Source organism: Octodon degus, unplaced genomic scaffold, assembly GCF_000260255.1.
Source record: "Octodon degus isolate 3935 unplaced genomic scaffold, OctDeg1.0 scaffold00072, whole genome shotgun sequence".
Lineage (NCBI taxonomy): Eukaryota > Metazoa > Chordata > Mammalia > Rodentia > Octodontidae > Octodon > Octodon degus.
The window spans coordinates 2,461,015-2,485,837 of record NW_004524648.1 but is presented as its reverse complement, the minus strand read 5'-3'; the positions used below and the strand labels follow the sequence as shown (position 1 = coordinate 2,485,837).

General features: G+C 40.1%; 1 protein-coding gene across 1 annotated transcript in view; it reads left to right on the top strand.

The window, feature by feature from the left end:
* Vps53 (VPS53, GARP complex subunit) overlaps positions 1 to 24,823 on the top strand; it is a 182,166-nt gene that overhangs the window by 109,837 nt on the left and 47,506 nt on the right. The window contains exons 14-17 of the mRNA XM_004635357.3: positions 5,963 to 6,205; positions 7,878 to 8,025; positions 14,540 to 14,622; positions 16,019 to 16,097. Of these exons, the coding sequence (XP_004635414.1) occupies positions 5,963 to 6,205; positions 7,878 to 8,025; positions 14,540 to 14,622; positions 16,019 to 16,097 (553 nt within the window). The remainder of the gene's footprint in view (positions 1 to 5,962; positions 6,206 to 7,877; positions 8,026 to 14,539; positions 14,623 to 16,018; positions 16,098 to 24,823) is intronic.

Genomic DNA, 24,823 nt, shown 5'->3' with positions numbered 1-24,823 from the left:
ATTGATGCCTATTAGTCTCACATTGTTCATCTTTGCATCGTCTTTTTGCAGGTGATGAATTATTTTTTCCTGCATCCTAGTTGTTTTTAAGAGATCCTTTCTTACCTTTTCGCTAGCTGCACCAGCATCTTCAAGATCTGAAACTGTATCTTCACTCAAACGGTTTTGCAGGCTTGTAATTGAGATTTTAAGTTCTGCTACATCTCTTTGACTCTGCTTCATGTGATCTATTTCTTTCCTGTGTTGCGCATTCAAGGAATCCATCATTTTTTTAATCTCCTGTATTTTTTTTTTTTTTTTTATCAGTGTCTTCTTTAGAAGCAGTTATTAGTTCTTTTACTGCAGAGTGTTCTTTCAGATTGGGTTTTCTCCATATGTTTCTGTATTTGATTCTTTAGTTCAGATTCTATGAATTCAAAGATTTCTTTTTTTCATTTCAGACATTAATTCTGCTTTGAGTTCCTTTAAACCTTTCTGCAGTTGCTTGTTTACTTCCGACGCTATTAATTCATATATTTCAACTAAGCTAGTGTCCACTGCACTTGTTCTGGGTGGGCTTCCTCCATATGTTTCTGCATTTGATTCTTTAGTTCAGATGTTATGAATTTAGTTTTCTTTTCTTTTTTTTTTTTTGTTTCAGAAATTAATTCTGCTCTGAGTTCCTCTATATCCGCTGTTGTTTATTTACTTCTGACGCTATTGATTCATATATTTCAGCTGAGCTAGTGTCCTCTACATTTGTTATGGGTGGGCTCGAGGCGTGAGATTGCATTTTGCTCCTTGTCTTTATCATTTTATATAGCACTGACCTCTGACCTTTAGTGTAGAGCTTTGGTGCAGGTATATCCTTATCACCTAATGAAATTCAGGTACTGATATGCCAAGTTCTAGTTCATGCAGTTGTGCTTGGCTTGGGTTTGGCTACTGTGCTCAGCTCCTTATTATTGTTGCCCTTGGAGGTGGGCCTGCTGTACCCCTCTGGCAAGATGTTCTGTTCCTGGATTAGCTGTGTGGTTTTGACCCTAGTCTCACTGCAGGGACTTTAGCTGCAGGGTTTCACCCCAAGCCTGTATACCAGGTCTGGGCTAGGTCTGGAGAGATATGGGGAAGGGGAGCAAGAGAGTGCAGAAGTTCTCACACACACTCACCGGGGTTGTGCTTTGGTGGGTCTGCAGGATTCCCAAGAGCGCGGCAGAAGTTCTCACAGGATGGGCTGTGCTGGCTCTGGATGGGCGGAAGAGGTCTGGAAACGCGGGGGAAGGCCTCTCTCACACGGTGTGCCTGGATTTTGAGCAGTGGGCACAGGAGGGCCTGGGGTTGGTCAGATATGGAATGGGCCCAAGGCGCAGCAGAAGTTCTCACTCACAGGGCGGGCTGTGCTGGGTCGGGCAGGCTGTGCTGGGTCGGGCAGGCTGTACTGGGTCTGGATGGGCCTTATATGTGCTTAAGGAGGAAAATACTATATCTTCTACCCACAAATACTTAGTGACTTTCCCTGGGTGACTCTGAAAAGATTCTTCTACTGACACTATCTTCACCTATTTTCTAGTATTCTTAGTCAGGGACTTACAAGTGACTCCATTTTCTCTCATTCCTGAGCCCCCTATGCTGACTTTTATTAAAACAGAGCTCCCTTGCTTCCTTCTCAGGTTTAAGCCCAATTCTCTCTTTAACTAGTTATGTTCGTTTGTTACTATCAAGTTCCAACCTACAGAAGAGTCACAAGAATTGTGCATAGTGTCCAGTGTGTTCTTTATCCCCAGTTAACAGTTATCCCTCCTTCCTAATTATACTCACGTCTATAGAAATACGTTTTTCTGAACCATTTGAATTCTCAGGTTGTTGACAAGATGCCCCATTACTCCTTTATATGTCAACATGTACTTCCTAAAAACACAAACACAATTGACATCACTACAACACAGTTACAACAATCAGGAAACTCACATTAATACTGTTTTACCATTTTATAAACCTTACTCATTGTGTGGGAGATTTTTGGGGTGTGGTACTGGGGATCGAACTCAGGACCTTGCAATAGACAGGACCTTGCACTTATGCCTGCTGTCTCTCCAGCCCCTGACCTTACCCATTTACCTATTATCTCAATCATGGGTATGTATGTATGTATGTATGTATTTATATGCATTTGGTGCACTGTCTCACTATGCAGCTCAGATTCATAGTGATCCTCCTGTTTTCAGCCTCCTCTAGTGCTGGGATTACAGGCCTGTGCCACCACACCTGGACTGGGTTGCTGAATGAGCGTACCCCGGGGGCAGAGCTGGCACAGCATATAGTGTTGGGAATCAAACCCCAGTCCCTGCACTTGCCTAAACAGGCGCTTAGTCTGCTGAGCTATCTCTCTGGCCCAACATTGTTTTTTTAAGTAGATCTAGTATTCATCCCAGGAAACAGGTTGCGTTTGTCTCTTTGGTCTCCTTCAGTACAGAAGAGTAACTCAAATCTTTTGTCTTTTATGACCTTGATATTTTTGAAGCACATAGGTCAGCAACTTTGTGGAACTTCTCTCCATTAGGGTTTGTCTGAGGTTTTTTGTGATTTACACATGCAGAACTGGTGCTGCTTTCTTGATAATTTATATCAGCAGGCACATGGGGTCAGTTTGTCCCATAACTTGAGATGTTCATTTTTAATACTTTGTTTTGATGTTGTTGGCCAGATTTCTCAATTTATTAAGAAGTAATTAGCAAGTGTTTAAAGAGAAACTATCAGTAGTCTTTTCCTATCTTTTACTTACTTATCCTACCCACCTCTGTTGGTGAGTCTTACCTGAATTCACTCAGATGGTTGCCAAATGTTGATTTCTCCACTTCCATCATCTCTTCTTCATTTATTAGCTGGCACTTACTTTAAGAAGGCAACTTTAATTCTCCCCCATTTCCCTACATCAGCATAGCTCACGGATTTCTCTTTAGTTCAGTGTGATTCTAGTCAGAACGCCATTATGGCACACATCACTTTCTCCAGGAATCCTTTGTGAAAGTCCCCTTGCCAAAATCCAGGGTAGTATATAATGCCTGAAATAAATGATAACCTTTTTCATTATTTAAATTGAACTCATTTGTGTCTTATGCTTACAACACTCCAACTTCACATAATGGTTGGGTAGAATCATCTATTCAGAAAATAACCCCCATTTTCACTGGGGTAACTTCTGTTCTTTCTTTTGTGAAACATGGGCTGCTTATTTTTAACATCTTATGTGATATTGAGCATGCTGATCCAAAGAGTGGGAGACAGCAGGTTGGGGTGTTTCCTTGACTGGCCTCTCATCCATATCTAAAGAATAGTGTCAAACGTGGTGAGCAGGCCAGGGAGATGGCTCAGTGGAATAAGTGCTTCCCTGGCAAGCGCAAGGGCCTGAGTTCAATCCCCGGTTCCACCAAAAAAAATAAATAAATAAATAAAATAAAAGTGGTGAGCATTTTCTAAAATGTAGATCTTTGGGGTCTTTTAAGTTAAAATTTTCTTGATGCCATATGATCATAATTAATAATTTTACCCATCAAACTGGTTCTAGAATCAGATGTACATAAATATCCACCTTCTAGATGAATAGATGAGTAACTAAAGTGAGAATCACTCAGACCTTTGGCTTATTTTGGTTGGCACTATTGATTTGGAAATTAGTTTCTTCTGAACAGAGTCAGGTGGAATCTGTTTCATATCTCCTCATTGCACCAGCCCTGTTCCACCTCTATTTTTCCATTGCTTTATTCACAACCCTTAGGAACAAAATGTGGAGTTTGATGAGCTAAGTATTCATTGAGTCTTGACATAAGATTAACATGACACATAAGGCTTAGAGTGGTGGGCTGGGATAGCGTGAACGTTCTCCACACTGTTAAGGTGCTTGTGGTAATAGACATGAAGCAAATGATTCCACCACTGTAAAGCACATAGCTTTCATTTTTTTGTACCAGCTTCACTCTAGGAGAGGTGACTGGCTGGGATGGTAACCCAAGGATTCTGGAATTACATCCTTTGTCAGGGGAAAAGAGAGCTATTATTGATTAACATCACTCACTGTGGGCCCAAGCTGGGAGAAAATTGGCACGTTTGTTGAGTAGTTGATATCCTTACCCTGTGTAGACAGTGTTAAAAAATAAATAAGTAAAAAAGTTGCAGGTGATAGGAATTCCATTTGGGAGAGGATTGGTGTGGGTGGTGTTGTGTGGGTGAGGCTTGAACTTCACAGAAGTGGAAGGAGGGCACTTTTGCCAGAGAGGCAACAGGCAAAGGCCCAGTGACGGGGGGGTCAGGCAGAGCAGGAGCCGAGCAGAGCCGCCTGGCCAAGGAGGGCAGTCACCTGTGCAGGAGATGTGGGAAGGGATTAAAAATGGGGCAAGATTCCGTGGCAAGTGCAAGGGCCTGAGTTCAATCCCCGGTTCTGCAAAAAAAAAAAAAAAAAATCTAAAAAAAAAAAAAAAAAATGGGGCAAGAAGAGATTGTGAAGACTGGGGATAGTGACTATGGAGCTTCCCAAGATCAACTAATGAGGTACTTTTCTCAGTTCTGTCACCACAAAGCCCTAGTTTAGGCCTGAAGCCTTTTGAGGGTACAGTGCTCACATCTGGATATAGTAAGCTCTGAACAACAAAAGCACTTGAGTAAAATGTCAACTTTTTCCTATTCCTGCTAATTGATGTTATGTGTGGTTCTTGTCTTTTTGTTCTATTATGTTACATTTTAAAAGCACAGCTGGGGCTGGGGAGATAGCGCAGTAGAATAAGCGATTGCCTGGCAACCACAGGGTCCTGAGTTCAATCCTCAGTACCAAAAAAATAAATAAATAGTTTTTTTTAAAAAAAGATTTATTTATAAATAAAAAAATAAAAGTACAGCTGGATTATTGTAGGATTAGACAGCACCCTGAAGAGGTGCTACTTGTCAAAAGAAGTGGCTTCACATTGTATAATTGTTCAGGGAACAATAAATATAACCTAGTTGACTCTGGTTCATGAGGCCTTAGAATGATGAAGCCAAATTCAGGGATCTTTGAATGGATGGGAAATGGGGGACAGATCATAATACTATCACCTCCATAATGTGAAACAGACCTGGAGCTGCTCTTCTCCCAAGATTTAGTTACACATTCAATTCTGGAAATTCTAAGAAAAAAATGTAAACTGCAATGAAGAGAAGAAGAGTGTTAGATTTTCAGAAGTGTCTGATTTTTTAAAAAAATTTTGTCTCTCAGATACATTTAGGATCTTGATGTCAGAATCTTTGCTGACATAAACATTTTTGTGAAGTAGAATGGTTTAAAGCATAAAGGTTGGAGCCAGGCTATTTATTCTGGTCCTTGCTTCCCCACTTTCTTGCTATGAGTTTGGACAAGGTACTTACTTAACTTCTTCAAAGGAATAGTAACAGTCCCTGCTTTGTAAGGTTATTGCAAAGAATAAATGAAGTTCAATGAGGTAACGTTTATAAGAGCAATTCTATGACACCTAGTGTCTCATACATGTATGGAAAATAACCACTGTCAGTATTGTTTAGGGTTTCATTTGTGGGAAATGGTATCAAATAGTAATTGGGCAGTGTAGTTAACTTGAATGGTAAACCCTAAACTTAGCTGTGCCACAGAGTTTTGTGATCAACTTTCTAGGTCTCAATTTTCTCATCTTTAAGAGAAGACCAATAATGCCCCATCTTCCTTATAAGGTATTAGGGTCAGATTTGATAACGAAGTGCTTTAAAAATATGAAATAGCACACAAATGCTAAACTTCATTGCTGCTGTTATTGTAGGGATGATGGTGATGGTACATGATATTGATAAAAATGGAATATATGAACCTACAATATATGGACTCAATTTTAAGTTTAAATAACATCAGGAATGATCATAGCATCGACTTATGTTTATTACAAATAGGCAAATTTGCTTTATAATTCTTGAAATAAAATGACATTTTAGGTTTTCTTTCTCCTAGAAACCTTGGAGAGCTGATAGATCGGTTTGTGGCTGATTTCAAAGCCCAGGGGCCACCGAAGCCCAACACTGATGAAGGGGGTGCTGTCCTCCCCAGCTGTGCCGACCTCTTTGTCTATTATAAGAAATGCATGGTGCAGTGCTCACAGCTCAGCACTGGGGAGCCAATGATAGCCCTGACGACCATTTTCCAGAAGTACCTCCGAGAATACGCCTGGAAAATCCTCTCTGGCAACCTGCCCAAGTGAGTCCCATTCTTCACTATCTGAATGGTGAAATGAGAGTCTAAATATGGGGATCTTTAAGGAAATCAACTCTGACGTTGTTTACTGAACTGCCATGAGTACCAAGGAGGAAGACATTCTTTTTGAGTTCCCAAGGTCTGACACTATTTCCTCTCGAATGACATTCCACACCTGATCGACACCATTAGCAGAGATGCCCACCCTGGCTGCCACAGTAGACTCTGCAGAGCCAGTCCTATTATACAGGATGTGTATATATGTAACCTATATGGATTCAGCAATAGCTACCTGGAAAATAGGTGATGGAAATAACTATTAAATAGCATAGGTTATATCATTCAAACTTCATTCAGTGTGATTATAACCTGTAGTGATGGGACACATGATTTTTCCTTCTGATTGGATTCCAGTGTCTCTTTTTTAGAGTATGTATCTTACTATGCTGGACAGAGTTTGATTTTTAAAGATATGGTAGGATTTTCAGGGAGGAGGTTGCATAACAAAGCACACAATTACATTGTATTATAAGACATAGAAGATTGTTATATTATTACTTAAAGGAGTGTTTAGTCATCTTAGAGATGTTTCAGTTTTATTGCAGTTTCAACTGTAATAGAATATGACCTAATATAACACTTCTGAATTTAGTTTCTACAAATCATACTTATGGCTAAATTAACAATTAATTTTTGTCATTGTCACTAAATGTGTCATATATGGGAATTTTACATTATTTGGAAGAAAGAGAATACAGCCCATGCTCTATAGGAGATTAGAACTGTCATTTATGGCTTACCAATAAGAACTTTGATTATGATGGAAATTATTTTAAAATTTTAAATTTCTTCCTGATTTAATTATTTATAAACATACATATAATATGTGTGGTGTGTATGCTTTTGTATATTGAACAGAATCAGGCTATACTACTGATAGTTTTATATTCTGCTACCTTCACTTACCATTATCCGGTGAGTATGTTCTTATGCATGTTAGTATCCTAGCACAAAACAAATGATGTATTCAGCTGGGATTTTGTTAGTGAAGACATTGTTCACAGAAATGGGGACAAGGTAAAAAGTATCAGAAGAAAATTCTGAAGCATCCACACACCAGTGGGTAATCATTGCTACCTTACAGCCCATTGGGGAACTGAAAATGTAGATGAGAACTGCCCCCATAGAAACTATAGTTGTAGAGAATTTGAGCTGCTCCTCAGTATCTTGAGGTAGTTAGGGCTTCAGGGAGGACTCCTGTGTTACAGTATGTACTCTTCTGCAAACATGTAAGCCCAATACAGAATTTTCTTAACTGAGAGAAACTGTTGGAGAACCAACTTTTGTTCTACCGATGATCCAAATGAGTTGTGGCTAGCAAGAAATTCTAAGCCAAAGCAAGAGTCAGCTCAGTAGCCTCCTCTGTCTCTGGTCGTTGTAGTTGATAGGTTTGATTACTCTTGGAGTTGCCTCTTCCTGCTACTGTTGGTGAAAGAATCTAAACAGATGGCAGTCAAGGTGAGGTCAGGAGGAAAAGGACTCATTGTATGTGGATTTCTTTGGGTCCTGGCCAGGCTTTCCTTTCCTTTTTTTCTTTGTCTTACAAAATGCAGTTTCAGGCTCAGGAAGCAAATTAGAAGTTCCTCCCTGGCTAATTCCTGTTCCTTTTCTTCAGAACCACAACCAGCAGTGGAGGATTAACCATCAGCAGCCTCCTCAAGGAAAAGGAGGGCTCCGAAGTGGCTAAGTTCACTCTTGAGGAGCTCTGCCTCATCTGCAGCATCCTGAGCACAGCAGAGTACTGTCTGGCCACCACCCAACAGGTGAGCTATCCTGGATATGTGTACTGCCTCCTTTACATGAACACTCTGGGCCACATAGCTTCAAGGAAAAGCCCCTGAGCCTAACAGAGCTATATGCAACCTTAGCCAAGCTAGTGGGCCTCCCACAGAGGAAAACTCACTGTCCAACCAGAACACTACCGGGCAGCCATCTTACAGAAGAGCTTTGTTAAAAGGAGACCAACTCTTGTTTCCTCCCCAGAGTTGTGAAAGCCACTCAGCGGCATGGTCTCTTAAAATTCGGTCAGTATCCCCACCTCCCACATGAGAAAAACAGTAATAACCTCAGCTCTAGGACCCAGCTGCTGGTGATAATGAGTTAGGACGAGTTATTCCATTCTCAGAAGTGTTACTAAGCTAAGCAAAATCCTTTGGGCTTTTATGTGTCACCTGAAATTTACAAACCATTTTCAGTCTGCTGAAACAAAGAACCATTATTGGGGATGCTGGCATTCAGGAAACTACAGAGCAGGAAGGGATGTCCCTTTACTGGAGACCCCAGGTGGCAGAAGTTTAGTGAACTGATGTAGCAAAAGGAAAACTTTTCATTCAGCCATGGACATGGAAGTCTTTTTTCTTATTTGGTCTGTGAGTACCAAAGGTTAAGAGAAAGAAAATAATTTGAGGGCCAGCCATATAGCTTAGTGGACTAAAGCACCTGCTTAGGCAGGTGTAGGAACTGGAGTATGATCCCTGGTGTGCTGTGCTGGCCCCGCCCCCTAGATGCACTGAGACAATGAATGAAACTGGGCGTGGTAGCACACGCCTGTAATCCCAGCACTTGGGACGCTGAAAACAGGAGGATCACTACGAATCTGAGCTGTGTAGTGAGACCCTGTAGACCCTGTACTGAATACATAAAAAAAGAAAGAAAATAATTTGAGAAGGTTCTGCTCCTTTACCTCCTTGTGTGTATTATTTATACATGTCTAAATAGTCATAAATGATAATTCAGGCCTTACAGGTTGGAGCTCCTGCAAGCCAGGTCCTGAATACAGTAGGCCAAGTAGTATGTGTTACCGCAAAGATTCCTCAGTTAGACATAGTTGCATTGAGTTAAATAGGGAATGGCATATAAAGGTTTGGCCTTGGAACTAGAGACAGCAATCCCTTTATCCCCATGCATTCCCTGGGCAGGACATCATCATCTGACAAGACCTCCAGGGCAGGGTCCCAGAGTTCTCCAGTGAAGAATCACTGTTTAAATATTTTGTATGTGTGCAGGGAAGAAAGGCATACACAACTATAAATGCAGTATTCTAAGAGTAAAATAACCATAGTACAAAAAATAATATAGTTAATCTGATCACCTTTATATAATCATATTGACAACATATTTTCTTCCAGTTGTTTTTCATAAACATAGTTTTATATGTTATAGTATTAATTTTTTTTAATGTGTTTAGTACAGGGTTTATAGGATCTCACTACACAGCTCAGACTCGTAATGATCCTCCTGTTTTTCAGCCTCCCAAGCACTGGGATTACAGGTGTGCGCCACCACGTCCAGTCTCAATTGCAATCTCAGCCCACCTGGTGGATGGGGCTATCAGGGCAGGCTGGGGATTGAACCCCCAGGCCCTGTGTCTGCCTAAATAGGCAGCTTTAATCTGCTGCGCTATCTGGCCAGCCCATAGTCTTAATTTTTGTTACTCTCACAGCATTAGCATTTCTCCTGCTATTGTTTTCTTTCCCTCTTGCTATTGTTATCATTGTTTCTGGCTACATGATATTCCATTAAGGGATTGATAATTGAATATATTGATATCTAATTTCTCAACAGTTTCCCTGATAGTGGATTATTTGGGTTATAATTTGATCATAATGATTTTTTAAAATTTGTTTATTGTTTTTGAGCATGCTAAGAAACCACTAGAATGAGTTGAATACTGGTAAAGAAAAGGCAAAAGATTTATATGATCTGAAGAGAAACCAGAGTATGAATACTGGTAAATGGTAAATAAAGAGAAAAGTTTTGTCCTGCCTTTTCTCTGTGATATGTACTTTGAGATAACCAAATAATTGATAGTTAAACTTTCTACAGAAGTTCAGCTAATAAAAAAGAAGAAAAGAATAAATTAAAAGGCCACTGTTTATTTCTCCTAGTGGAAGAATAATGGTTCTAGGCATTGAGCATCACTGACTGCAAACATCACAAAATGAGAGACAGGGGAGTAGCTCAGTGAGAGAACGCTTACCAGCATGCATGAGGCCTTGGCTCATTCCCCAGTATCTGGACACAAATGGTCAGAACAAAATGGGGAGAAAAAGAGAGTGTGTGTCAAACATTATGTACAGTATTTCCTGATAAATATTACATATAGTGAAGAAGTTTTCTGAAAAAAGGAACTTGAATTTGATCAAGTTAGTATATCTACCTACTAATTTATAAGAAATGCAAGAGACAAAGGAACATGTTAGTATTTGTGGATATAATCAATAAAATCCAAGCCATGAAAAAATATATATAACAACAATCCAATTCCTTTAAGGAAAAATTACAGAGGAGCAAAGAGAAAAAAAGGAAGAAACCAAGGAGACATAAGAATATGAACAACAGTAGCTGGGAATGATGGTGCACACCTGTAATCCCAGTACTTGGCAGGCTGAGGCAGGAGAATCACTGAGAATTTGAGGCCAACCTGGACTACATAGTGAGTTCAAGGCCTGAACTACATAGCCAGGTTTGTCTCAAAACGCATACACACACACACACACACACACACACACACACACACACACACACACACAATCTGAACAACAAAAAACTGGGAAATAAAATTTAAAACAGTAAAACCAAGTAACATGTTGATGTTGTTTATCATTTACAGCAAATGTATCATGCTACCAATAATGTGTGAAACTAGGCTTGTGGTAAATGGGAATTCTCTGAACTGTCTTTTCATTTATTCTATAAACCTAAAACTATTCTAAAAAGGACAGTGTCAGATATTGGCAAATATATGGAAAAACTGGAATGTGCATATGTTAGTATATAAGATAGTATAGCCATTTTGAGAAGCAGTTTAGCAGTTTCTATAAAACATGACCAGCAGTTTCATTCCCAGGTGTTTACCCAAGATAAATGAAAATATAGTATAACCACAAGAAAGATACATATAAGGATGTCTATAGTAGCTGTATTTGTAACAACTCAAGTTTGGAAGCAATCTAATGCCCCTGAAGAGGAGAATGGATAAATACATCATTTATAGACATACAATGGTCTATTTGTTGGCAGTAAAATAGGTAAACTGCTGTTATACCTAGCAATATGGGTGAATCTCAAAAACATGGTCGGTGAAAGAAGCCAAACATTAAAAAAAGCATAGTATGTGTTCTTATTTATTCAAATGTATTCAAGCATAGGCAAAACTAATCTATGCTAATAGAAATGAGACAATGCAGGGTGTAGCCTTGATCAGAGGAGAGGGGAAGAAACAAGAGAGCTCTCTGGGTGAATGTTCTGTATCCTGTTATTGGTTATTACAGAGATGTATATGATTGTCAAAACTTATCCAAGTGAGATACTACAGATATGTGCATTTTTATAAGTTGATAGTATTTCTTTTTTTTTTAAATGGTAACAAGAGACATATCACTCAGTTGCCACATATGGTCCTTATTTGGGTCCCGATTCAAACTTATGACAGTGAGGGAAATGTGCATGCTGACTAGATATGTAGTGTTGATACTAAAGGAATTATTAATTTTGTCTGTAGGAGTCCTTATCTTTTAGGGCTATATATTGAAATATTTACAGATGGAATGATAGACTGTCTGGGATTTGCTTCAAAATAATTCAAGAGCTGGGGAAATGAGTGAGAGCATAAATGAAACAAGGCTGCTCATGTAATAATAGCTGGAGATGCTGCCAATAAGCACTTGGTATGTTGACTGCGCTGTTCTGTATTTTAAAATTTTTTTTTCAAATCTATTACTTATTTATTTGGTATAGGGTCTCACTACGCAGCTCAAACTCGTAGCAATCCTCCTGTCTCAGCCTCCCCAGCGCTGGAATTATAGACATGTGCCATGGCCAGCAGGGCATAGGCATGCAGTACCCAGGATTAAACTCGGGTCCTTGCTCTTGCCAGGCAGGCACTTAGTCTACCAAGCTATCTCCCTGGCCCTATATTTTTTAAAAAGATTTGGAATTTTCTCAACTAATTGGGCATTTAAAGGAATATATATTCCTAAAATGTTTCAAATTTAAAATATATATATATATATATATATATATATATGATGAAATTTTACCATAATTACCCTCAGGACAACTGCTGTTATCTATTGAATTAATATATATTATTCTCCTAAACATTTTTTGTTGTATCTTTCTAAATAAAAATGGGCCCACACTGTACACATTATTCTATCACAAAATAATTTTTTTAAAAAACTAAATCAAGGACATCTTTCCATGCCACTGTTACCTCAACTTTTTAAACACATGAATAAAGTGTCCCATTCATTCTTTCATTCCTTCAAAAGATCTTTATTAAGCACTTATTATGTACCATTCACTACATCTGGTGTTAACTAACAGTGGAGAACATAATAAACAATCTGTCAGAAACCTTAGAACTGGGGCTGGGGAGATGGCTCAATGGAATTAGCGCTTCCCTGGCAAGCGCAAGGGCCAGAGTTCAATCCCCGCTAGAGTTCAATCCCCGGTTCAGCCAAAAAAGAAAAAAAGAAACCTTAGAACTAATAGGAGAGGCAGATATAACAAGTGAGGCAAGATTTAAGTTCAGTTTCATGGTAAGAGTTACGAAAGAAACAAATGCTGGAGTGCTCAATCAAGGCAGTGCTTGTGGAGGAGGGCTTCTCTGAGAAGGTAGTGTTGAAGCAGGGATGTGGGGCGAGGAGGAGATGCCGAGTGAGGGACTTGGAGGATTAGGAAGAGCTAGCACATTGAAGCAGAGGTGATGAGGAGGCATGAGCTGGGAATGTTTCAGGGAGCAGAAGTAGAAGTGTAGAGTGTGAGGAGCTTTAGGGGAAAGGCCTTGCTATGTCCCCAGTTTCAGAGGCCTGTGTAACTGAAGTCTCACAGGGAGGGTGGAAAGTAGCAAGATAGGGCCATGGGCAGGCCAAATCGTGGGTAGGAATTTGGGTTTTATTTTTTGTGTATGCAGAAAGGCCATTGAAGATATTAAGCATGACAAGCCCAGGCCATTATTTATTCCATCAGTCCTTTGTAGATGTTCATGTCAATTGTTTCCAGGGTTTCAATAATATAAAGGAACACTGGAATGTGAATTTTATGAGAACAGGATCTTACCTCTTCTGTTCACTAAATAGCCCTGTTACTCTGTTAAAACCTGACAAAATAGGCTTTCAGTAAACACTGATAGAATTAATAAATGGTACAGAAAATACTTGGCATATCTCTGTATAATATTCTCATTATTTCATTGAAATTCATTTCTAAATGTGAATTGCCAGATCAAAGGGTTACAAAGTTTTGCTTTTGTAATAAAATGCCTTCCAAAAAGATTATACTAATTTACACGTATCTAAAAGAATTTCAGAATTTAACTCAGAACTCAGAGTATGTCTGATAGGTTTAGGAGTGTTAGATTAGATTAATCAATTCCCAAGGACATTTTTTCAGATATTTACAGTTCCTGCTCAATTATGTTTTTCTTTGAAACTTTAGGTCATTGCCAGCTGTGGCATTCATGCTGCAGCCAGCATACAGAGCCCTCTGACGGCATATGAGCCAAGTCACCCCAGCAGCTTAGCATCAGACAACAGGTTTTTTTAAAACTAAAACTTCAGTATTCGGGTTCAATTGCATTGTTGGCAGTTTGCAGTTAGTAAGTGGGTTTTGGATTGCAGTTAGGGCATTCAGTCTCTAAAAGGCTCACAGTTGTTGCTATAGGTGCATAGGAATATTTCTATCTTAGGCCAGAGGCTAATAATAAGGATAGGGACTGTTTCTAGTTTATGGATTTTTTTGGAGGGTGGGTGGCTCAGGCTACCTTAAAAGGTAGGTCTGGTGTGGCACGTGGAGCTGGGGATTGAACCGCGGTCCCCTGAGCCTGACTGAGTTTGCCCAAGCAGGCATTTTAAACAACTGAGCTAACCCACAAGCCCTGTTTCTTGTTTATATATCTCACACTTTAGCAAAATGATTGGCCCATTGCAGTACTCAGTAAATATTTTAACTTTACCACCACTCACCAGCAAAAGTTTCCAATGTTTATAAGCAAGTCCATGGTACTAGAAATATAAAATCAGGGTCTTTTCAGAATTAGTAGTATGAGTTACTAGTGTGTTACGAGAAACAGTGACATCTGGGCCACTAAAGGGTATGGCTTCTGAGCATGTTTATTTCTGGCCCCACCACCTACTGTCTTGGATAGGCTATTGCAGTTTCTCATCTGTAGAATGAGGACAGTAGCTATAGGATCCTAGAATTAAATGAGCCCCATGAAGATAATCTTTTGGGTAATTACTAGACAAGTTTCTATTTGTCTCTTCTTAACAGCTAGAAGAAAAACTCAAAGAAAAAGTCGATGTAAGTCTGACAGAACGAATCAATCTCATGGGAGAAATGGACACATTCAGCACGTATGTACCTTGTGCATGTCTGCTCAAGGGTGCTTGTCTTTTCTGCTTTGTGGAATGGCACATGTCAGGGTCACTGCAGACCCTAAAGGGTTTCCTGGACCTTCTGTTGGATTGGGGTTATTTTCCACTAGCCACTGAAAATAAGCATTAGAATTAGAAGCTGTCTCCTGTTCTGCCTGCTTAGATACAGTCATTCTCTTAGCTTACAGGTGCAGGGAAAGTATCTTTATGATGACACTCTCTGGAATAACAAAGAAAAGAAATCTTCCTTTGGCTATGCAGCAGGGAGATCTAATGCCAGGTTGCCCATTTAAACACACAAAGGGCCAGGCCACCTCCTATGTTTTAGAATATAAAATTGACAGGATTGGCAGGATTTTAGCCATCAAAAGTATAATAGTCACAGGTGTTTGCCTGTCAAGCACAAGGTCCTGAGTTCAATTCCCAGGACCCCCTCCCAAAAAAAGTATAATAGTATGCATGCACATGTGTGTTCTCGCTTGCTTGCTCACTCGCTCTCTCTCTCCCCCCTCCCTCTCTCTTGCTCTCACTCTCTCTCTCTCTGTATATGTGTGTGTGTATGTAAGAGAGAGGCAGACAGACTTGAGGAGGTAAGGGTAGACTCTGTCAAATAATAAAAAGCCTTTTGGGGATATTTTTGGGGTATTTCTCTCCCTGGTATAACTTTGTAATATTTCTGTTATTTTCAGCTCGTGGTCTACCACATTAAGTAGGTTTGAAATATATCCCATTTCAGGTTTCACTCAGCCATTTATCAAAGAAAAATTAAGGGCTGGCCGGATAGCTCAGCAGACTAAAGCGCCTGCTCAGGCAGAGCACAGCAGCCAGAGTTCAATTCACGGCCTCTGGTGGCAGCCCCGCCTCTGCAGCAGGCTGAGATGGCAATTGAGACTGGGCGTGGTGGTGCGAGCCTATAATCCCAGTGCTTGGGAGGCTGAAAATAGGAGAATCACTGTATAGTGAGACCTTGTAGACCCTGTAGACCCTGTACTAAATTCATTTAAAAAAAAAGAAAAATTAAAATTTCCAGATTCCCAGTCCATTGCTTCCTCCTCTTTGCTATTGTTATTCTTGTGTTGTTGTTCTGATTTAAAACAATGGATACAACAGGTACTTTTGAAGGAGAACTTGAAGAGGGATTCTGGGACTGGCCCTGAAAGCTGAGGTCCTCACAGGTGGAGGCATCCCAAATAAGACCCAAAATGAAAAGCGAGCCAACTGCTCCTCCATTGTCATTAATTCAAACTTGAGCTTTCGTGATGACATAATGAATCTAAGTTTTACACAGGTGCCTGGTAGAGTGGAAGGAGCTGACTCAGCCATTCAAGTGGTCATTTTCCTAAGCAGTGACCACCATATTTTGCTTGACTTGCAGAGTCATCTCCAGCAGCATTCAGTTGTTGGTTCAAGACCTGGATGCAGCCTGTGATCCTGCCCTGACTGCCATGAGCAAGGTAGGGTTTTAGGAACTGACTTCTTCCTAAACTTCCCAGAGTGATTGAGATGATATCTCTTTGCCCTTGCTGCTAGCTTCTTTGAGACTCTTTAGAGCTTAAATGTCAGCTGAGAGGAAACTGTTATGACCTCATGGAGTTCTCCAAAGTATACTGCTTATCTTGCACCTTAAATCATTGCTTATCCTTTGAGAATGAGACTGAGAATAAATGTTTTTGGTGAATCTAAAGGAGATGTTGTCTTTGATTAGCATCTGACTTGCTAAAAGCTTAGTGTGGTCTCATTAGAATGAGTATTTTTGGTAGTGTTTTGAGCAGTAACTTTGACTTATTCTTCTTTCTTGCCCTCTGAGCTATTTTATGACTATTTCTGATCTTTGGTGCTGATACCAGATTAGTTGATCAAGTTGAACATTTGTTCAAGTTGTACGCACACTCAGGTTTTCTAATGTCCTTGTGATCTATCAGTCAGCCCTTGGATCTTAAATTCACTCCCTTGATGCTTACTGTATGCTGTGTCATGTTGCTGTTTTGGACTTTTATTTGTCTATGCCTTCCCCTACCCAAGAACGTGTGGACCCTGTACACTACCCTCCCTCTCTCATATATCTTGAATACAGAAGATTGTCATATCTGTTAAGTTAAAATAGACAGTTCTGTCTCTGTGTTTTTGTTTTGAAACAGGGTCTTGCTATGTAGCTCAGTCTGGCCTCAATCTTATGGCCATCTTCCTGGCTCAGCCTCCCATGTGATGGGAATATAGGCAGGTGCCGCCATGCCCAGTGAAAATAGGTAATTTTTTTTTCCCCTGTATTTAGGACAGCGTCTACAGGGTATACATGAGGTCTCACTACGTAGATCAGACTCTTAGTGATTATCCTGTTTTCAGCCTCCCAAGTGCTGGGATTACAGGCACATGCGACCACGCTCAATTATTGTCTCAGTCTGCTCCAGGGGCAGGGCCAGCATAGCATACCGGGTATCGAACCCTGGCTGCTGCACTCTGCCTAAGCAGGCACTGTAGTCCGCTAACTATCAAGCCAGCCCTGTTAATAGGTAATTCTTTTTTTTTTTTTGCATTGCATTATTTTATTTTTAAAGACAGTACAAAATAGTATTAAAACAAAAAATTACAAGTGATACAAAATTTCACTTAACAGAATAATATGAGTTTCACAATATTTGTTGTAATGCATAGTGCTGTCTTCCAAGTAGTTGTCCATCTACCAGATATATGCGTGCAACATTGGAAGAAGAAAGAAATATGTAAGAAATAAGAAGAGGAAAAGGAGCAGCAATTGAAACAAGGAGTAAAAACAAATTAAGCATTAACTGCTGCTTACCGTAGACCAGCAGAAATGTGCAATGCAGTTGTCCACACCATCCTGCTTGCATACATAGATAAATATCTTAAAGGAAATTTATTATGATCAAATTATAGAAATATTTACATTAAAATACCCACCTTCCCATCAAATATAACTGTTCAATTGTTAAGGTCTGAAAAAGGGGAAAAGTTAAAGTAGTTGTGGTAGAATCATTACAGTGATTGTCACCCCTCACTGCTTCTCCCAACTCCATTTAATTCTTATTAGATTTGTTTAGAAATATAACACACAGAAAGCAAGTAAACTTAGTCAAATCCAGTTTTAAAGTTTCATTGAGTTCCAGACATAGCACTATCTGGGGCTGGGAATATAGTTCAGCAGCATAAGCGTCTCCCTGGCAAATGCATGGTCCTGAGTTTGATCTCCACTACTCTTATTCTCCTGTGTTTAATTGTTTGCCCTATTTGTTGGGTTCTTTCCATTCCTATTCATGGGGCTGTGATCAATTTGCTCCCTCTCTAGAACATCATTTAATAGTCTTTGTAGGCTTGGCTTTGTCATCATGAAATTCTTGGGCCGGGGAGATGGCTCAATGGAATAAGCTCTTCCCTGGCAAGCGCAAGTGTGTGAGTTCAATCCCCGGTTCCACAAAAAATTTTAAAAAAATGAAATTCTTTAGTTGTTCTTTGTCATGGAAGTATTTCACTTCTCCATTATACTTGAAAGAGATTTTTGCAGGATATATCAGTCTGGGTTGGAATGTGTTTTCTTGCAAGACTTGAAGTACTTTGCTCCATGCTCTTCTTGACTTGATGGTTTGTGAAGAGAAATCTGCTGTTATTCTGATGGGTTTCCCTTTAAATGTGATCTGTTTCTTTTCTTTAGTGGCTTTTAGTATACTGTTCCTATGCTGAATTTCTGGGATCTTGATTATTATATGTCTGGGTGTGGTTTTAATTGGGTTGCTATTATTTGGAGTTCTATATGCTTCGGTTACCTGAATGTCAGATTGTTGCCCCATATTTGGGAAGTTTTCTGCTATTACTTCAGTCTATATTCTTTTTATATCATTTATATTGACTCCTTCCTTCTCACTGATGCCTATTAGTCTTACATTGTTCATCTTTGCATCATCTTGCAGGTATTGAATTATTTTTTCCTGCATCCTAGTTGTTTTTAAGAGATCTTTTCTTTCTTTTTCACTAGCTGCAATGGTGTCTCTAAGGTCAGAAAGTCTATTTTCACTTTCGCTCAAACGGTTTTGCCAGCTTGTGATTGAGGTTTTAATTTCCTGTATATCACTTTGAACCTGTTTCATACATTCTATTTCTTTCCTAAATTGCTTATTCAGGGGTTCTATAATTTTTCTATTCTGCTCTATTTTTTTTTATCAGTGTATTCTTCAGAAGCATTTAGTACTTCTTTAATTATAGTTATCACTAAATTTTTTAGTTCAGAAATTATTTCTGATCTGATTTCTTCTATACCTTTCTGCAGTTGTTTCTTTACTGCCAACGATATTATTTCAGAGATAGTTGGTGTATGATTTCCGGTTTCCTCAATGCTAGTGTCTTCTGCATTTGTACTGGGTGGACTTGGGGCCTGAAACTGCATTTTGTTCCTTCTCTTTGTCATTTTGTATACCACTGTCTTCTGACCTTTGGTGTAGAGCTTAGATAGAGTTATTACCTTAGCACCAGGTCCGGATCTACAAAGTTCGGATTCCTCCAGGTGGGTGTTGCTTGGATCTGGCTGCTGTACTCCACTTCTTTCTGCCACAGTCATTAGTGTTGAACCCTTTGTGTCACCCTGGCAAGATGTTCTGCTCCTGAAACAGCTGGGTGGGTCTTGCCTCTAGCCTCTTTGCAGGGAGATCTGCTGAATGGTTCCGTGCTGGGCCTGCACTCTGCATCAAATGAGGATCCAGTGGGCCCCAGGTGGTCTCATTCACACACCGGACCTGCGCTCTGGGTCTATTCAGGATCCGGCGGCCCGGGTCCTCACATTCACATGCAGGGCCTGGGCTCTGGGTCTATTCAGAATCCGGCGGACCCCATGTTGTCTCACTCACTGGCCGGGCCTGCGCTTCTGGTCTATTCAGGATCCGGTGGCCCTGGGTCCAATAGGTAATTCTTTATTGACTTTTTTTTTTTTTTTGTAGAACCAGGGATTGAACTCAGGCCCTTGCACTTGCCAGGGAAGCACTTATTCTACTGAGCCATCTCCCCAGCCCCTCTTTATTGACTTTTTAAGCCCAAATACTATAACATGAAGCTACCCACTTTACAACTCTGTGGAACATGAAGGGGTGACAATGTAATCTGGTTGGGCCAAATCTGGCCCACTACCTTTTTTAAAAAAATGTATTTGATACAGGGTCTCACTCTGCAGCTCAGACTTCCTCTTGTTTCAGCCTCCCCAGCACTGGGATTACAGGTGAGCACCACCATACTCAGTCTCTCGGCCAGCTAGGCGTACCCGGTGTGGGGCCAGCACAGCGTGTGGTACCAGGAATCGAACCCAGGTCCTTGCACTTGCCTAGGCACACAGTTAGACTGCTGAGCTATCTCCGTGACCCTAGCCCACTACCTTTTTTTAAAAAAATAAGTATTTATTGGAATACAACCAGGTCTGTTTATGTACTGTCTATAGCTGCTTTTGTACTGAAGCCATAGAATTGAGTAATTGTAACAGAAACCATATAGGCCTCAAAGCCAAAATATTTACTGTGTAAGCCTCTACAAAAAAAGTATTCCAAAGCCAACTCTAGAGTCATAGCCTCTTATAGCATTCTTGAAAATTCTGTAGAAGAAACTTCTGTGGGGCACATTAGCCCCAGAAGACAATGAAAGGAATTGTGACTTTGGAGTCAGATAGACCCAACAGCTTCTCCTTGGAGGATGATGAGGAATAACCTGTCTGGGCCTGTTACTTCCCCGGTTAAGTGCAGCTGTCTGCCTCCCAGAGTTGTGAGGATGGAACATTAGGAGAGTGCCTAGCCTGGTGCCAGCCATGTAGTAAATGCCCAGTAAGTGTTAAGTTCTTTCCTTCTTACCAAGAGGAGTGACCGTATCACAGATTCTGTAAGCAGACATCTGGTCTGAAGATGGGTTGCAGTAAGTAGATAATAAACAACAAAAATAGAACTAAAACCAAAACTTGCTATGGCGTTTTAAGAAATGAAATGGGAAATTATCAAATAGCTGATGTCACAAAGTCTGTCAAAAGGTGACCTTCTCACCAATCAGATGCTGATGGGTATTTTTAGTATTTACAAGCAGCTACTCCAAGCAGGCAGATTGAGGCTAATCCATTGTCTTACAGGCACATGGTTATGAGGATTCGTTTTGTAGGTTCTGATTATCCCCTTGTTGCTGGTGAGTGTTCACTACATCCTGAATGCAATCTGTTCCAGCTGCCATAGCTCCTGAGCTGCCACACACTGCAGCCTGGAATGCAGCTGGTGAAAGAATTTTCACATTGACCAAGGGAAGACTAGAAGTTTTTTCTTTCAGTAAAATAACACTTGGAGGAGTTTTAACACTCCAGGTGTTGCTTATATGAACTGTCAGTTCATTTGGTGGATTTCTCTCCAGCACCCCTTGTACCCTACCACCCATTTCTCCCCCAGACCCACACTAAAAAAGATTAACAGAGATCATACCTCCAGCATCTTTTGTTTATATCATAGGAAAACCACAGACTTGGGAACACAGCAGCTGCAAAGCCATTACTTTTTGTCTGAGTCTTCTGCAGTTCTGGCAAAATGAAATCCATGTGATGAAAATAAACATGCCAAGTAGTCACAGATTGATTCAACACATACCCTCTGTTATTTGTGCCTGCGTCCTGCTTCATGTAATTTCTTCTAGGACTAAAAAACTTTTATCATAGTGATTATTTCTGTCTCTGATTTCACCATTTGTGCTGCTAATTGGACAGTTCAACTTATCCTCTATCCAACATTGTCCTGGGAGCTGTAAAGCCAGGAAAAGCATAGACATTATCCTAGAGTACTTAGATTCTAATAGGTGAGGAGTAAGAGATATGTGAGGTAAGAGGAACAATCACTTGACTGTAGCAGAAGGTCTGAAGAAATCAGTGTCATAAGAAAAATATAAAATTTAAAAAGGGAGAGTTTGTGTCTATTAGGAAAATCAAGAAAAGCTTTTGTCAGCAAGTGGCATTTGAAAGAGAAGAGGGCCAAGTTTTAAATGATTGTGATTAGAACATTCCAAGGGGCAACAGTGCTAACATAGTTTGTAAAGTTTGAAAAGCTCAGAAATTTGTCAAAATTGCCAACCTTATTAAATGTTGTAGAAATTCCATGCAATACTGTCTTGAACAGATATAGTCAAGATTAAAAACAAGAGTGCCCTCAAGGAGTTTGTATTCTATTAGGGAGAAAACCAAAATAACCAAGTGGTATAAGTAGATGTGTTTTTTGTTTTGTTTTATTTTTACATATTTGGTACAGGGTTTCACTCTGCAGCTCAGACTCATAGTGATCCTCCTGTTTCAGCCTCCCCATTGTTGGGATTACAGGCATTCACCACCATGCCTGGACTGAGTGGCTGGCTCAGTGCATCCAGGGGTGGAGCTGCTGTGGCATGTGGGGTCAGGGATCGAACCCTGGTCACTGCACTTGCCTAAGCAGGTGCTTAGTCCGCTGAGCTATCTCGCCCTCCCAGTAGATACGTTTTGTAAGTGTTGTATAAAATAAAAGTTGGGACTTCCAAAATGGAATAAAGTTGTTGGACAATTCTGAGTAGGTAGAAGGAGGCTTCTTTGACAAGATGCAGGAATCGGGCACTGTAGTAGTGTCATTCTCCTAGGAGAAAACCAAAGTACCACATGATCCCTTAGTTGGGATATAGGGCTTTCATTATTTTCCCTTGCACTAGCTGCTAGCTTAGTCTTTACCTCTCCTATGTGTGTAACCTACATTCCACCTGTTTTCACTTCCCTGAAATGCGTGTTGCTTTTTGTGTGTGGGTTCCATGCCTTTCCTCATTCTATTCTTTCTGTCTAGAATTCTCTTCCTACTATTGTCTGTTTTTCATTACCTCCTTTGATCCAGTTAAAATATCTGTCTCTTTTCTAAAATTGAGGTATAATTCATATAATACAAGATACACCACCTGTAAAGTGTGCATCTTGCTGGATTTTAATATATTCATGAAGTTATATAGCCACTATCATTAATTCTAGAGCATTTTCATCACTCTTGCAATGTGTATTGAATGCAGGATTGTAACACTGAGCTATATTCCTGCCCCTTTTTTAAATTTTTTTTTTTTTTTTAGTGTGTCTGTTTTTAGTTTTGAGACAGTCTTGCTACGTAGCCTAGGTTATGTTTGAACTTGCAAAACTCCTGCCTCAGTATTTCACAGCATTAGGATTCCACGCATGCACCACCATACTTAGTTTACAGTTTTCTCTGTCTTACCTATTAAACTGTAAACCACTTGAAGGCAGGGTCTACACCATGGCCTAGTGCAGTATGTGCTTTAAGTAATGTTCCCTGAATAACTTAGAAGGTAAAGTGGCAAGAAGAAAGAACCAAGGACTACAGGCACTTATTTGACTAAAGAGTGGTGACAGACATAGATTAATACTGAGTAACAGATTGAGCTGGATGGAGCAAGAAGACTGCAAATCTTTGTAGAGATGGCAGGATCATGGACTCCCTGAAGTCCTTAAGCAAATAGTATATGCTACTGAGGAGGATGTGATGCTCTTTGGTGGTACTTAAGTATCAGAGCTTCTTCTGCAAGTGGTATTCTGGACCCAGCTCAAGGTCAGAATTGGGAATGTTTGCACATAACTGTTAGATCCCCTAGGTGTAGACAAAGAGAGGAAAATATAGGACAGTTAGTTTTAGCAAAAAAAAAAAAAAAAAAAAAAATGCAGAAGCACCCTTAAACAGGCCAAAGCCACACCATCGTAATGGAAGCAAAATATAGTGAGAAAGTAGTTCCTTTGAAACTAACTTTGATTAAAGCACCTGCAAGCAGGCGAAAGGGCCGGGGGTTCAATCCTTGGGCCTGCTGTGCCAGGGCACGCCCTAGGGGCAAGCCAAGATGGCAATTGAGACAGGGCATAGTGGTGCACGCCTATAATCCCACCTTTTGGGAGGCTATAAACAGGCAGTTCACTACAAGTCTGATCTAGTAGTGAGACCCTGTAGACCCTTCCCTAAAATGCAGAAGAAAAAAGAAAAGAAACTAACTTTGAGATTACAAGAGTGTTGCTGGTAACTTTTGTCAAAAGTACCTTTCAGAACACTTTTCTCTTCCATACTACATTATTTCTTTCGATGAGCTCTATTAGATAAGTTGCTTTTTATTGAGCACTTACCAGGACTCAAACAGCTAAGCGCATTATCTCATTTCATTCTGTCAAATGAGATAACTTATGAGGTAGCTGTGTTCACCTTTTACAGAAGAGAACACTGAAACACAGAGAAGTCATTAGTTTAATATCCCTTAGCTAGCCAGGCATGGGGGAGCACTAATCCCAGCACTCAGGAAGCTGAGGTAGGAGGATCATTGTGAATTCTACACCAGCCTGGGCTACAAAGTGAGCTCAAGGCCAGCCTGAAATGCATAGTAAGACCCTGTCTAAAAAAACTTAGCTTGCCAACATCCACGCTCCTGTCTCTCCAAGTAGAAATGCACCATGCCATACTTTCAGAGTGAAAGTAAGTTCTCCCACAAAATGTGGCATCTGATGCAAAATCAGCCTACGTAAGGTGGTGAAAATGGGAGAGCAGTATGTCAGCATGTGCCCAAGACCACTAGCTCCACGTGAGTGGTCACATGTCTTTGTTTATAATCTCCCCAGGCATTCACACCATCAGTGTCAGTCTTCATCTTCTCTAGGACACTGTAACTTTCCTGTAGGGGACAGAATATGTTGAGCCCCCAAGCTAAGGGATCCTAGTCTGCTTCATAGATTTGTCCCCACAAACTGATAAACTATCCTTGTATGTGTCCTTTCTTTTTCATGTTATTCTCAAAGCATATAGCTTGTGGTGGTAAAGCCAGAAATTTAAAAACAAATCTACTGCTATTTGAGGTGGTTGTTTGGAGTGTGTTGGTGAAAAGATGAAGAGTTATCTTTGAAATTCTGCAGATTATTATGAATTAGTATAATTATGGCCTTATGAGAATTAAAAAAAAAAAGTGGCTATTTATTTTGCAACACCAAGGGTTAAATTTGGGACCTTGTGGATGCCCAGCAGGCACTTATGCCACTGAGCTGTCTCCCTGACCCAGCCTTGGCCTTCTTTTTTTTTTTTTTCCATAATTTTATTGAGAAACAAATAGCAATGAGACAGTTTCAAACCAAATTGGTAGGACAGTTTCAATAATTAACACATTGCATACATTCTTC